The sequence below is a fragment of the Oncorhynchus masou genome, chromosome 20, assembly GCF_036934945.1.
Source record: "Oncorhynchus masou masou isolate Uvic2021 chromosome 20, UVic_Omas_1.1, whole genome shotgun sequence".
Taxonomy (NCBI): domain Eukaryota; kingdom Metazoa; phylum Chordata; class Actinopteri; order Salmoniformes; family Salmonidae; genus Oncorhynchus; species Oncorhynchus masou.
This window is the reverse complement of record NC_088231.1, coordinates 3350433-3366442: the sequence shown is the minus strand read 5'-3', so window position 1 is coordinate 3366442 and position 16010 is coordinate 3350433. Positions and strand designations below refer to the sequence as shown.

The 16010-nt window shown below is 41.7% G+C and overlaps 1 protein-coding gene across 3 annotated transcripts in view; it reads left to right on the top strand.

The window, feature by feature from the left end:
• Positions 1–16010, top strand: part of LOC135506694 (catenin alpha-2) — a 760099-nt gene that overhangs the window by 97633 nt on the left and 646456 nt on the right. The window contains exon 1 of one of the 3 annotated variants that reach the window (XM_064926018.1): positions 4424–4686. The exons of 1 other annotated variant lie outside the window; for it this stretch is intronic. In XM_064926018.1, the coding sequence (XP_064782090.1) occupies positions 4672–4686 (15 nt within the window). In that variant the 5' untranslated portion in view covers positions 4424–4671. Of the gene's footprint in view, positions 1–4423; positions 4687–5607; positions 5697–16010 lie in introns of those variants that run through there. One more of the 3 variants, XM_064926017.1, reaches the window with a different exon arrangement.

The following is a 16010-nucleotide window of genomic DNA, read 5'->3' as shown; positions in this document are numbered from 1 at the left end:
ATGAACGAATAAACACGAACCATACAAACAATAAAAGAAACGAAAACCGAAACAGCCTATACTTGTGTAAACTAACACAGAACAAGGAAGAAAAGGACACTAAGGACAATCACCCACGAAACACTCAAAGAATATGGCTGCCTAAATATGGTTCCCAATCAGAGACAACGATAAACACCTGCCTCTGATTGAGAACCACTTCAGACAGCCATAGACTTATCTAGAACACCCCACTAAGCTACAATCCCAATACAAACACACCACATACAAAAACCCATGCCACAACCCTGGCCTGACCAAATAAACGAAGACAAACACAACATACTTCGACCAGGGCGTGACAATTATTGTTGCTCTAAACATTTATTTTTGTAATACATTGCTTTTGGCAACAGTGGCAACCACACATTCATGCCTATAAAGCATTTATTATTTATTACATTTAATTGAATAGAGAGAGAGGGGGGAGAGATAGCAAAAGAGAGAGAGAGAGAGAGAGAAGGGGACAGATAGAGAGAATGAGGGAGAAAGAGAGAGAGAGAAAAGGTGAGAGAGAGAGAGAGAAAGGAGAAGGATAGAGCGAGAGAGAGAGAAAGAGAGGGAGAAAGAGAGAGCGAAAAGGAGAGAAAGAGAGAGAGAGAAAGAAGGAGAGAGAGATTGTGCAGAATTTCTTCATTTTCTAGTTGTTGTTTTGGCCTCCTATGTCCAAACAGTAAAAAAGTATATATTAAATCATTTTTGGGATTGAAAAACGTTTTCATTGTAAGCTTAAACGCTAAATCAGATTTAAAGTGTGTAGATAATATAATGGTCCTATATATTCTTCATCTTTGAGAACTAACAATTACCTAAATAAAAGCTGGATAGTTAGTGAGAATCAAACATTTTAAAAATGATTCATTCAGGATTATTTTGGTCGTGGCATGGGGCCCCCATTGATTTTGTCATAATGATTGAGTCACTCAGACAGCACAAGCCATGACAAAATGTGTACAATTGCAGGAAATGTATTTTAAAGCTGCAATATTTTATCTCTGCCACATGGCAAAATGTGTACAAATGCAGGAAATGTGCTGTAAAACAGCTACATTTTGTCACTGTGGCCAACTGGATGGCCTGTAAAGTTTTCAGTCGAGGACCGCACCGTTGGCCCTCAACCTACGCCCCATTTTGATCCACAGCAAAACACTGTTCTGCAGCATTACCAGTTGTTTTATGGCTTGTCAGTTTCTCTGCCCGAAAGGAGAATGCTGTTGCCATGGGTGACTTGAGTTGCTGTGGGTGTCTTATCTCACTCCCTCCAGTAAGAGAAGAGCTCACCACATCAACCAAACGTCCTCATGCTGACAATCGTAGTTATTCTTCTGTGTTTTTTTTGTTGTGCTATTTGTTTTCCTTTCCTTTGGAAACGTAACTAATTAGACGTGATGGAATAACCGTAATTGCTATGGACTTTAACAAGTTTCCTTAACAAAGTCAACAGCTTGTCTATTACGATAGAACGTTTTTTTGTGCAATTTCTCAAATTATTTGAGTCGATAATTGGGCCTGTAATTGAGTTAAGAATTTGATGGAGTGGAAGGTGGAAGCTGAAGGAAGACTAAGCCTCGTGGTTACACCAAACAGATAACAATGGTAACAATACTTGTTTCCGCTGGTACTGACCTGGAATTGACTATAAAATGTTGTGGTGTAAATATGTACTTTCTGCCACAAAGGGTGTGCGTCAGTGGTTCATAGGTTATTCACTTGTCATTTACATTTCACTGTGCCACTACTGATTTCACGGTGTCCTAACTTCATATCCTTCATACTTTGTGTATGGGTAATGTGGGACTCGGGCCTCAATATGTAGACTGACCTTTTGAGTTGGACGTTTTATGTGGCAAATGGCAATATCATTTGTGTGAATAGCGTTTGTTTTGCAAATACCTGGTAATACCTTCACTGTAAAATAGAGTACCGCTCCAACGAGTTTAAAAGGTCAACCAACACAGCTTGTGACGTACCACTTTACACTTCGCTTTGCACCTGTCTCTCGCACTTGTGTTTCCCGATCCTTATGCCTCTGATAACAGCCATTGATCGAGAGAAGAGGAAACAACAACACACAGAACCTGTCAAGCTCAGTGTGGCTGCTACCCGCGCCTGTTGAAAGACCGGCATTATCTCCCCAAGCACAGGCAGACCATGCCGGCCAATCCCTGATCATTTATCGCGCCTGGCCGGGTACATTTAAAAAACCCTCAAAGCCTACTATGTAGCTACACAATCTAATGATGCGTCCCAAGTGGCACCCTAGATGTGTTTGTGGTGGCCTCATGCTAAATTGCCTTGGGGAGCACGGCATGTGAGGGAGGGGAGGGCTTATCAGTTTTGTCTCTGTCCATCACATGCTAGTTAGGCCTGAGTCTGAGTCCCAAATTGCTTCCTAATTCCTAGGTAGTGCACGATAGGGAATAGGGTTCCATTTGGCATGCAACTTTTCTCTGGGCCATATAGCTTAGCTGTGCAGACAGAGGAGGCAGCATGGACATTGATCCATATGCTGATCCTTTGGTGGTGGGACCATGTGGCCCCCTTCTCTCTCTCTGTGTGTGTGTGTGTGTGTGTGTGTGTGTGTGTGTGTGTGTGTGTGTGTGTGTGTGTGTGTGTGTGTGTGTGTGTGTGTGTGTGTGTGTGTGTGTGTGTGTGTGTGTGTGTGTGTGTGTGTGTGTGTGTGCCAAATCAGCCACAGGATGCATTGGACAGAGGAACACTGCCAGCCAGTGAGCTACTAAAGACCAGTTTGCTCAGTAGAATATAAATCTATGATAATTCTAGACACCTGGCTAGTGGTGCGAATGTTTATCTAAGTTGAATATCTATTTGAGACGAGGGAGAAAGCAAATATTTACATCCTTGTCTAAACGACCTCGCCCATAGAGTTGAGGGAAGGGATGTTCTCCTTTCAACAATCCCTTTGATCTGCTAACGTGTCCGTTTTCACATGAAATAGTGTTGCTTTTTCTATTCGCACTCTATTGGGAATGTACTGTGAAGAAGCAGTCTAGTCTGGTTAGGCCAGATTCATACATACAAACATTCATCTCCCAAACATCCTCTTTTACACCTGTTGTAGCCACAGTCTATATCATTTTAATTAAATTAAATGATTATAAAATCATTGAAAACTTATTTTAATTCCCAGACACACCACAGGTAGCCCAAATCATAGACATCTATTGCTATTAGCATCAGATACACATCTTACAGGCTTCAACCCTCCCCCACTTCCACCTCCCAGTGAGTCGTTCAACCTTGTGGTGACCTTTGACACCTTATTGGTCAGTGTGGGTCACCCTTGACCCCACTTGCCAATGGACTTTCATCATTATGGATGTCCTTCCTTTGAGCCATTCGGATCCCTTTATGTCCACAGAAGAAGAGAAAATGTGCGGTTAGGCGACAATTTATTGGTTAGGATTCATTGGGATCTGGTTGGTTAGATGGACGCATCAGCGGGGTGACCCCTCCCCTCCCAAAAGGCTTAAAGAACATTGATTGAGGTAAGAAGCGTTTTCTTCCCGGAACGGGTAAACCAATAGACCCAACGACTCCTTTCTGAATCTGACATGCCCCACCCCCAAAAACAGCTTGCAAACAATTATTTTACTGCCATAAGAGGAAGTAATTGACCACCTATAATGAATGTCATGTTGTTTGTGGTCGCCTCCTTGTGAGGAGGTTAGGCGTCCCTTGGATTCCTGCCTGCTCGCTCTTCATAATTGCATTTCACAAACTCCTCTATGGCCGGGGACCCAATCCATCAATTTCTCCACATCTCTAAAATACAACAGGGACCTCTGAACCCAAACCGTCAAGAGTATAGAGATGGAGGGTACTTTGGTAGTATAATTGAGCAGCGAATTCGATGGAGAGATGGCTTCAACAAAGCATTGTCCCGATAGGCTGCTATTGACTGCTACAGTTGTTTGTCATGTGGGCTCCAGACCATAGACATCTCATGTTTTTCTTTTCTTCATATGACTGTCTCCAGCGGCGTCTACAGCCACACTACAAGTCCACTCTGCTGTCTGAGTTATGGGCTGCGTCCCATATGGCACCCTATTCACTGTTGTGCACTATTTTTGACCAACACCCTATGGGCTCTGGTCACACGGAGTGCACTTTAAAGGGAATATGGTGCATGCAATTTGGGACGCAGCCATTGCTCTGAAGAGATTACTGGCGGGAAGTTCATTGTAAACTCCATAGCGAACGAAGGGCACGTGTCAGAGAGAGAAAACATGGATTGGCTCTATAGAGAGTCATGGGAAATGTGCCCCGGTCGAGGGCAAAAGCAAAGTGGATTTTCTGCTCCTGCTCTACTCCGCCCCTAATCCCGTTTGTTGGAAGGGATTTCCGCCAGTCGCAGGGATGTTTGGGAATGTCGACATATCTGACGCTCTTCGCTCTCTGCCTGATGTTTCCAGAGTTTTTGGGGGGTTTGGAAAACGATTCCCGAGGACGAGAGATATCGAGCTGGAGGTCTGATACAGTAGCTGTTGGGGGCCACAAGTGGTTCTTCTGACGGCACAGCTGCAGAGCACTGAACACTTAGAGCCTAGAAACCCACTGGAGAGATGACTATCAGATTCCCCAGGCTGGTTCTTGTACTGTGCCACTAACATGGAGTCGAACATGGTGAGTCGGTCTTCTTAACTTCTTCAGTGTGCTTCAGTGTCCTCTGTCTCGGTCTCTCTCTCTGTGTGTGTCTCTCTCTGTCTCTCTGTCTCTCTCTCTCTCTCTCTCCCTCTCTCACACTATTCGTGTCTCTCTCTCTCTCTCTCTCTCTCTCTCTCTCTCACACTATTCGTGTCTCTCTCTCTCTCCCTCTCTCACACTATTTGTGTCTCTCTCTCTCTCTCTCTCTCTCTCTCTCTCTCTCTCTCTCTCCCTCTCTCTCACACTATTCGTGTCTCTCTCTCTCTCTCTCCTCTCTCTCTCACACTATTCGTGTCTCTCTCTCTCTCTCTCTCTCTCTCTCTCTCTCTCTCTGTCTCTCTCTCTCTCTCCTCACACTATTCGTCTCTCTCTATCTCTCCTCTCTCACACTATTCGTGTCTCTCTCTCTCTCTCTCACACTATTCGTGTCTCTCTCTCTCCCTCTCTCACACTATTCGTGTCTCTCTCTCTCCCTCTCTCTCACACTATTCGTGTCTCTCTCTCTCTCTCTCTCTCTCTCTCTCTCCCTCTCTCTCTCTCTCTCTCTCTCCCTCTCTCTCACACTATTCGTGTCTCTCTCTCTCTCCCTCTCTCTCACACTATTCGTGTCTCTCTCTCTCTCTCTCTCTCTCTCCCTCTCTCTCACACTATTCTCTCTCTCTCTCTCCCTCACTCACACTATTCGTCTCTCTCTCTCTCTCTCTCTCTCTCTCTCTCTCCCTCTCTCTCACACTATTCGTGTCTCTCTCTCTCTCTCTCTCTGTCTCTCTCTGTCTCTATCTCTGTCTCTGGGTTAATGTTTGATCTCAGAGGTCAACTGTCTTGTATTGATTCTTCAGCTGGAACAGAGCTATAATGGGCCCTAAGGTCCTTGCAACACATTGTCGTTGACATATACCGCATTAACTCAGTGCTCTCCTAACCAGCGTACCTCTCCCTGGAAGGCTAAATAATTGACAATGAGAAGGTGGATGATTATGCATGCATTGGTAAGTCTGGAAGCACAGCGTAGATCCTTGTCACTTTGGCAAAGAGCAAAAGCTTGTTTCGATGCAGAGCAGCCCAGGCCTGGAGTCAGATCAGCAAGAAGTGTGTGTGTGTGTGTGTGTGTGTGTGTGTGTGTGTGTGTGTGTGTGTGTGTGTGTGTGTGTGTGTGTGTGTGTGTGTGTGTGTGTGTGTGTGTGTGTGTGTGTGTGTGTGTGTGTGTGTGTGTGTGTGTGTGTGTGCGTGCGTGCGTGTGTACGTGCGCGCGTGTGTGTGCGGCTTTGAATAAACTGAGAAGAGGGATAATGGCTTTTGCCTTCAGGGCTATAGGTGTGATCACAGCAGGCCATTGTAATTCCGTACAATAGCTATTTATAGTTTGTGTGTGTCTGTATCCGTGCGTGTGCACACGTGTGTTGGGGAAGGGGAGAGGAGGGGAGTGGAGAGAACAACAAGTGATGTATGTTGTCCCTCTAAGGCGTGTACTGTATCCAAATCAGTGGTGTACGTTTTTACAGTATAGAGACCGGTTGACATTATATGTCGTCATATAGAGGGATACAGGAATTGCATGATCCTTTTCCCAGCAATCTCCTTGACGCCGGTCTAGCTGTATCCCACTTTGCTGTCCTTTATTTTTGTCCGTTTGTGTACAGACATTTTCTTTCAGTTGAATTACTTTAGCCTTGCGCAGTAGCTAAATCTTGTCCAGCAGACAGTGATTTGGATTAACTCACAATGAATGATTAAGAACATAATCTGCTGTGAAATGCATGGAGTGTATTTGACACCAGTGCCAATGTTGAGGAGATATGCCGGCTTCTCTCCTCATGTAACAAAGGGACGCTAACTGAAGACTCGCTAAATGCCAACGCCGAGTAGCTAACGGCTAAATGAGCTTTCTGTCTGATGATGCAAGTCGTGATGAGTCGTGGTAAGAAGCGTGGGAGTCTGGAGGAGTTGAGCATTTTGAGAGCTGGTTGGAGCCATGTCCAGTGGTGTAGTGGAGGGTAAAAACACACAATTGTTGCCATGCCTCCTAAACGTGTAACATTAACTGACTTAGTAGGCGGCAGGGTAGCCTAGTGGTTAGAGCGTTGGGCCAATAACCGAAAGGAAGCTAGATTGAATCCCTGAGCCGACCAGGTTAAAAATCTGTCGTTCTGCCCCTGAACAAGGCAGTTAACCCACTGTTCCTAAGCTGTCATTGTAAATAAGATGTTGTTCTTAACTGACTTGCCTAGTTACATTTTTTTTAAAGTAGCAACCTTGCCTTTTTGGACAGCAATGCAGTGTTGAATGTCACAGGGCCTGGTAGCATGCTTGCGAGTGTGGTCGGGCGTAAAAGCAGCAGCGTTGGTTAACTTGCAATTTGGCACGCGGCAGCCTCGCTAGCGTTAGTGCTCTGGTGAGAATGGATTGAATGCCAGTGTTGGCTATGAGTAGTGAATGCCTTCACCCCCTCTTTCCAGGGTCCAGGGCCTGGCTCAAGTGACTGGCTAGTAGTGTTGTCACGATACCAAAAGTTTTACTTCGATACCAATACCATGTTTAGTATCACAATAATCAATACCAAAGCGATACCAAAGCGATAGCACGACAAAAAAAAAAGACATGTTTCAGGAAAGGGGATATATCTGATCTCCAACTAGGATGTGACAATGGTTAATCAAATCTCCCGATTTTCACCCCCTATTTTTACTTAGTTTGCTCATACAGCTGTAACTGTGTATGCATTCGTAAATCAAGACCTTTCTGGAGTTGGGCCCTGGGATGGTGCAACTGTTGAGCATCTGAGTGTATGGTTGTCTGTGGGGGAAAGAGGTTGTGTGTGTGTGGTGTGTGTGTGTGTGTGTGTGTGTGTGTGTGTGTGTGTGTGTGTGTGTGTGTGTGTGTGTGTGTGTGTGTGTGTGTGTGTGTGTGTGTGTGTGTGTGTGTGTGTGTCACAACTGTTGCGAGGGAGTTAAAGATGTTAGGGACAATATAGAATGAATCACAATAATTGTTTGCGAAAATAACAATTGCTTGCCAAAATGTAATTTTTGTAATGGCAACACTGGCAAGAGGTAACAATCCTTTGCATAAACTGTCTACATTACTACAAATGTGAATAGCTAATTATGGAAATTAGATAAACAGGATGTTTTAAATATATATATATATTTTTTAATAGCTTTATTTTTTAATGGTTTCTACGGGGCCATGGGATCCTGGATCCTGGGGGTTCTGGGGGGCCATGGGATCCTGGGGGTTGGGGGGAGGGGGGGCGGCTCTGTGTGCTCTTTTCCAAGGATGGGTTCTGGTTTCTACGGGGCCATGGGACCCTGGGGGTTGGTGGGTGGCTCTGTGTGCTCTTTTCAAAGGATGGGTCCTGGTTTCTATGGGGCCATGGGATCCTGGGGGGGGGATGGGATGACAACCCAACTCGGGATGAGGAGAGGTTTTAGCTGGTGGAATAGTGGAGAACAATTGGAGGGATACTTAGTAGCAATGCAAATATCATGGTACACTCAATCATCATGTAGCTTTTTAATGGTACGTTTACAAACAGATATTATGATAAATAGAATTGAAACTTGTCTCATTATGGTAATTGGGGAAATAAGTATCGCCAGTTATAATTGTAATGGCTTAGCAGATAATAAGAAAAGACAATCAGTCTTTACCTGTTGAAAAGAGAAGGGATTTAATATCACAGGAAACTCATTGAACAGTTTTAGATTAAGTTTTGTGGAAAAGGGATTTGGGGGCGAAATATATTTCTCCCATGGGCAAAGAAATTCAACAGGGGTGATGATGTTAATTAACACTCATTTTGATCCAAATGTGCAAATTGTCCAAACAGATCTTCAAGGTAGATGGATGATTTGAAATATGTTATTGGCCAATAAACAGACATGGTTTATTAACCTATATGGTCCAAATACTGATGACCCATGCCTCTTTGAATATATATTATATAAGAATGTATCAACCCTACAAGCAACACTGGGCTCTATTATTATGGTGGGAGATTTTAATAGGGTTTTAAATACGTCTATGGACCGTAAAGGAAATCGCACTACAAACTATCACACTCAGGCACTTAATGAAATCATGAATTGAATGGATATATTGAAATTAGTGGATATATGGAGGTATAAATACCCTGACCTAGTGAGATATACATGGCGGAGGCTTAATCAAGCTAGTCGTCTTGATTACTTTCTTATGTCATTCTCTCTGGCACCAAAAGTTTAAGAAGTGTTGATAGGGGACAGAATGCGTTCGGATCATCACATAATTGGCATGTACACTACCGTTCAAAGGTTTGGGGTCACTTAGAAATGTCCTTGTTTTTGAAAGAAAAGCCCATGACATCAAATTGATCAGAAATACAGTGTAGACATTGTTAACGTTGTAAATGACTATTGTAGCTGGAAACGGCAGATTTTTTTATGGAATATCTACATAGGCGTAGAGGCCCATTATCAGCAACCATCACTCCTGTGTTCCAATGGCACGTTATCTTAGCTAATCCAAGTTTCTCATTTTAAAAGGCTAATTGATCATTAGAAAACCCTTTTGCAATTATGTTAGCACAGCTGAAAACTGTTGTCCTGATTAAAGAAGCAATAAAACTGGCCTTCTTTAGACTAGTTGAATATCTGGAGCATCAGCATTTGTGGATTCAATTACAGGCTTTCTTCTGAAACTCGTCAGTCTATTCTTGTTCTGAGAAATGAAGGCTATTCCATGTGAGAATTTGCCAAGAAACTTGTCAATGAAGTGGTGACACAGGGTACCGTACTAAACCACAAATGACCTCGAACATTAACAATGTCTACACAGTATTTCTGACCAACTTGATGTTATTTTAATGGACAAAAAATGTGCTTTTCTTTCAAAAACAAGGTCATTTCTATGTGACCCCAAACTTTTGAATGGTAGTGTATATAACTCTTGCAGAATTTCCACGTGGGTGAGGATATTAGAAATGTAATCAAAGCATGCAGGATGATAACTGGTTTTTAACTAGGACAGAATAATTTTAGAATAGACTTATTCCCCAATAACATAGGTACTGCAGATCCCCTTATTGTATGGGACACTTTTAAATGTGCCTTTAGAGGCCATGCATTTCAGTACTCATCTATAAACCAAAATACACTTGGATCAAAAGAGTCCATGTAAACAAAGGAAATTATAGGACGAACAGTACAGAGAGAAAGCAATAAAAACTGTACCATATTGGCTCAGAGGAAGTTAGAGGAAAAACAAAAAGAAATAGAGGTACTTATTCAAGAAAGATCCAGCGTAATATATTATAAAAAATAAAGCGAACTGGATGGAATAATGGGGAAAAATGCACCAAATTCTTTTTCATTCTTCAATATAGAAATGCTACACGAAAAATATAACTTGTTACAAATGATGGAGTCACTCATGATTCACCCTACAATTTTTTGAAAGAGGAAGTAAAGTACTTTAAGAATATGTTTTCTCTTCAGTCTCCTCCATCTCCGTTAACCGATGCTAATTGTATGGATTTTTTCCCTATTAATAATGTAAAATGAACATCTGTACAGAAAGACTCATGTGAAGGCCAAATTACAGATGAGGAACTTCTTGATGGAATTACAGTCTTAAAGTCCAGGGAAACTCCAGGGCTGGATGGCATACCAGTGGAAGTATACCAGACTTTTTGTTATATACTCAGAGAACCATTATTAGCATGTTTTAACCACTATAATCAGACACGCAACAAGAAGGTCTGATTTCATTATTACTGAAACATAGTCCAAATGGTATATATAAAGATCAAGTCCAGTACAGAAATTGGAGGCCTCTTACATTTCAGTGTTGTGATGCAAAAATTAAAGCTAAATGCTTGGCGCATAGAATTAAAAAGGTTTGTCGGATATTATTCATCCTAATCAGACAGGTTTTTTACGTGGACAATACATTGGAGATAATATAAGACAAGTACTGGAAACAATAGAACACTAGGAAATATCTGGGAAACCAGGCCTGGTTTTCATCGCTGACTTTGAAAAGGCTTTTGATCAAGTACGACTGGAATTTATATATAAATGCCTGGAATATTTCCATTTTGGAGAATCTCTTATACAATGGGTTGAAGTAATGTAGAGTAACATAGTGTCACGGATCCCTCTGGAACTTTCATTGCGCACACCTGGCCCCTATTCCCACTGATTGTATTTGTATATATGTGCCCTCTGTTCACCATGGTGCTGTCGATTGTTGTTACAATGTCCATTGGTGCGTGTGAGTACCTGTGCTGTGTGTTTTGGCCACTTTGATTGCGCCGATTTCTCGTATTGTGTATTCATACTCCTGCTAGTTTTGTACAGTGTTTGTTCGGTCGTCGTCCCTGTGCCTTTACACGGCACGCCGTAATTTGGGATTAATAACAAAAAACTATGACGTGTTCCTGCGCCTGTCTCCCTTGGTCACAGGTCCAGGAATGGCTGAAGAATTGCAACTTTTACCTAGAGCTAACGCTGCAGACAGCAATACTGAGGTATTTGAAAAGTCATAGTCAATAATATATGTTTATCTTTAATTTACAATCTGTAGAAACTATGAGAATAGAAAGGTTCAGTACGTTTGTGAAGCAACACAGAACAGTTGAAAAATATATGATGAATAGAAATCCAAAATGGATGGTGTTAAGAGATGGATGGGAGTGGTTGAATGGAGCTAAAGGGTGGTACTACAAACAGAAGGATAACCAATGTAAAACATACAGAGTCTGTCAAATGTATATAGGTTAAAACATTTTGTGAAATAGCACAGTTGCAAATAGAAATCAAACTGGATGGACATCAGAACTAGCAGAAAGCCAGGACTAAAAACAAAATCTAACTATTGTAAAATAGATTGTGTCTGTAAAATGTGTATAGTATGTATGAGCTGGAAGTAGAAGCCTACGTGTTATTGTTTATTAGTTTACTCCAATTGGGGGAGGGGTGGTAGGGTTTGGGGGAATAATAAAGGAAGATATATTCTAAACAAAACTGTGTATATATGTAAATACATATGTGTGTGTGTATATATATTTACCCCAAAAACATATGGTGGATTGGAAATGATGCAGACAATTACATTGATGGAATCAACAATCTATCCGCAATATTAAATCTGATCCACCCCCTTAAAAAAAAATGTGAAAAATACAAAATAAGAAAAAATGAAAAGTAGATCAAAATGAATGGCACTTGATCCAGACAGATACATTTTTCTGAGACAGTCATGTAGGCATTCATGAATCAATTATACAATCACTTTTACTTTTTTTTACCAATCTAACTACAGTACATAATGGCAATCATTGCTGGTTTGCCTGGTTGGTCTCTGGATGGGAGACCAGATGCTGCTGGAATTGGTGTTGGTAGGCCCAGTAGAAAGCTCTCTTTCCTCTGGTCTAAAAAAATATATCCCCAGTGCCCCCTGGCAGTGATTGGAGTCATTGCTTTTCCTAAAGTGTCGCCTTTCAGATTGGAAGTTAAACGGGTGTCCTGACTTTCTGTGGACACTAAAGATCCCATGGCACTTATTGTAAGTGTAGGGGTGTTAACCCCAGTGTCCTTGCTAAATTCCCAATCAGGCCCTCATACCATCACGGTCCCCTAATAATCCCCATCGTCCAGTTGGCTCCTTCACCCCCCTGCTCTCCACTGTAACTATTCTCCAGGTAGATGCTGTAAATGACAACGTCTCAAGAAATTACCTGGTAAAATAATAAGTTATCTGAATGGTAAATCTGTATTGGTAAACTACAGTGGTTCGTCCTTTAAAAAAGTTGCAGCGTACTGCAGCACAGTTTGCGTGGTGCCGCAGAATTCACGTTATTTAAGTGTCAGCCATTGTAACCATTAAAGCTAGTTCGTGCTAGTTTGACCACCAGAGGCTGACCACCAGAGGCTATCTTTGAGAATAATTTGATAGCCTGATGGGCTGTACTAGAGAATTTAAAACTTATTCTGTAAGAACATAGTATACGGACTGATTTTAAGACATGTTGCTTAATTAATTTGATTATTATTATGGTGTTTCTGTTCCAAGAAAAAGCGTGATACTGGGGTTCAATTCCCGATGGGGGGGAAGGAGTAGGCTGTCCTTGTAAATAAGAATTTCTTCTTTACTGACTTGCCTAGTTAAATAAAGGTTACACTAAGAGCATAACATTTCTACACCATAATTGTTGTCTAACCAATACCCAAATGGAGATTGGGTATAAAAATTGCATTGATTTATCAAGACCAGCACCCATGCCTGTCTCAGAGCAGCGCGAAACGGTGCTAAAATAGTTGTAAGCTATTGCTTCAAATCCTATTGCTTCTAACTTCAATATGCTCTTTAAATAAATAAGACCAACACCACTTTTAACAGCACTTTACTCAACACTAGTGAGACTCATGTCGCCTATGGTAGGCCTGCAGTATATCTAAAAATAGGACGTGACTCTCCGCCAAATAATTACATATTTTTAATTTGATTTATTTAACTAGGCAAGTCAGTTAATAACAAATTCTTATTTACAAATACAGTATACCAGGGAAGAGTGGGTTAACTGCCTTGTTCAGGGGCAGTACAACAGATATTTAACTTGTCAGCTCAGGGATTTGATGCAGCAACATTTCGGTTATTGGCCCAACTGTCTAACCAATTGGCTGCCTGCCGCCCCAGCATGCAGGATTGGAGGATTCTAAATTAAAACCAAAGCCGCCTCATGGTTCTCCCGGTGGCGGCTGGCACGGGTATGGAACCTGCATCTGTAGCAACGCATTTTGCACTGCGGGAGATCCCATCCACTCGGAGCCCCCATCCACAAAGTTTCAATCTACAGAGAGATGTTGGTAAAGGTATATTGTCCTGCTAGTAGTAGTAGTAGTAGTGTCTGCTCGTTATGGCGCACACCTGTCACCATCGTTACGTGCATCATCAGACTCACCTGGACTCCATCACCTCCTTGATTACCTGCCCTATATATGTCACTCCCTTCGGTTCCTTCCCCAGGTGTTATTGTTTCTGTTCCTGTGTCTTGTCTGTGCGTTGTTCGTGTGTTTTGTTTTATGTTGCGTTTATTTATTAAAACACTCACTCACTGAACTTGCTTTCCGACTCTTGCACAATAATTTTTTATTTATTTGATTTAACCTTTATTTAAAAAAATACACTGTAAAAAGTTATTCTCACATTATTCTCAGAACAAGAATAGACTGACGAGTTTCAGAATTTCATTCTGGCCATTTTGAGCTTGTAATCGAACCCATAAGTGCTGATGCTCCAGATAGTCAACTAGTCTAAAGAAGGCCAGTTTTATTGCTTCTTTAATCAGGACAACAGTTTTCAGCTGTGCTAACATAATTTGAAAAGGGTTTTAGCATGTTAAAAGTATAAACTTGTGCTGATAATGGGCTACTGAACCCCTATGTAGATATTCCATGAAAAAATCTGCCGTTTCCAGTTACAATAGTAATTTACAATATTAACAATGGCTACACTGTATTTCTGATCAATTTGATGTTATTTTAATGGACAAAATATTAGATTTTCTTTCATATACAAGGACATTTCTAAGTGTCCCCAAACTTTTGAACGGTAGTGTATAACTTTGAGAATATCCAAGTGGCTTTTACATAATTCTAAATGAATAATAATAATAATTGCTTTGTTTGAAAAATAATATTTTGGAGATTATTTTGTTTTCCAATCATGTAAAATGAGACTGAAAAGGCCTTTCTTTCACATGGGGTGAGACATTTTTACTCATTTATAAATAAAGACAGTTTGCTATTTAGAATGATTTCAGAGGGAGAGAAACCAAAAACCTACAGTCTTCTCATGGGTCTCCCAGTTGAGGTTAGCACAGGTATTGAACCAGCATCTGTAGCAACACAGCTTGCATTGCTGTCCAGTGTCTTAGACAGTTGCGCCACTCAGGCAATGAACAATGTGACTGGTTGGGAGTGGGCTACAGTACTACAGTAAGGGAAGAATTATCCTATCATTATAAAATAATAAAAACCTTAGTGTAACAACAGTATTTGTAAGTAATACTGAAGTTGTGCACAATTATCCATTTCTATTTACATTTATGTCGCTCATTCATTGTCAGTTAGAGACAGAGTAGGACCCAAAAACATAATCAGTGCTCTAACTCCCCCTTGTGCTGGTCTGGAGAAATGAAGTGGTGACGCAGGGTACCGTACTAAACCACAAATGACCTCTAAGTCCGGCAGCATTATCGCAAAACCTTTAGTGGATCAACCACTGTATGTAAACCAAGATGTCGCATTCCAGGTGAATGCACATTCAGTAGGAGTGTGTGGATGCATTGAGCTTGTTTTGGGTGATTTCATTTTTTTAAATCCCTTCCATTTGGGACTTATTTTATTTTACTTCTATCAACAACATTTGCATAGAAGTAATTTATTTTATGAAAATGTTTGCTGTCTCTTGAACCAGTAATGACATCATTCACGAGGCAGTCAGTTCCCCGAGGCAATAGATAATCCTTGGGAGAGACGTGAGAGAAACCAAATAAGGGAATGAATAAAGTTTTTGGTGGCAAAGTTAGCCTACAAAGCTTGACCATATAGGCTTCTTTCTTCCATTGTAAAGTGTTCTAGCCTGTATGGACATTGTTTTGCGAACAGTAATTAACCGTTTAAACACGTCCACAAGACCGTGTCGCATTTTTTAAGTGGGTTAACTTCTTTGCAGAGCAAGGAGCTAACATGATGCAGCCCAGACTCCCAGTGGAGGCTAGCAGTGAGTAAGTGGAGCAGGCTGGGTGCGTGATATAATAAGGGGTCGGCTGCGCGGATAGACAGGCTTTACCCGTGAGACACATTTGACAAGGTACCGAAAGTAACACAAATTCTAGTACCAACACGTTTTCCATGTTCTAGTATTGGACGTTTCAGTATACCGTGCAACACTACTGGCTAGCCCTCTGTGTCTTTTAAACACACACACACCCATATACACATGCACATGCACAGATTCATTGATGCAAGCATACACACACACACACACATACATGACACTATGGAGGTTTAGTCATGAAGGGAGGGAGGGGGAGACACTGGATGGCGGCTGGCGGATTAGGGTCTCACGCTGCATTACTGTCATAATCCATTAAACCAGTGGAACAAGACTGGCCCTAGACCTAAAAACATGCAGATTTTGGGAGGGAAGGATGGATGAAAGATGCTACTGCATCTCTCTGGCGGGTACTTACAGACCGTGTGGAACCTAAAAGACACACCCCTGTTCCTATTTGAGAGGTGATAGAACAGAAAGGACTA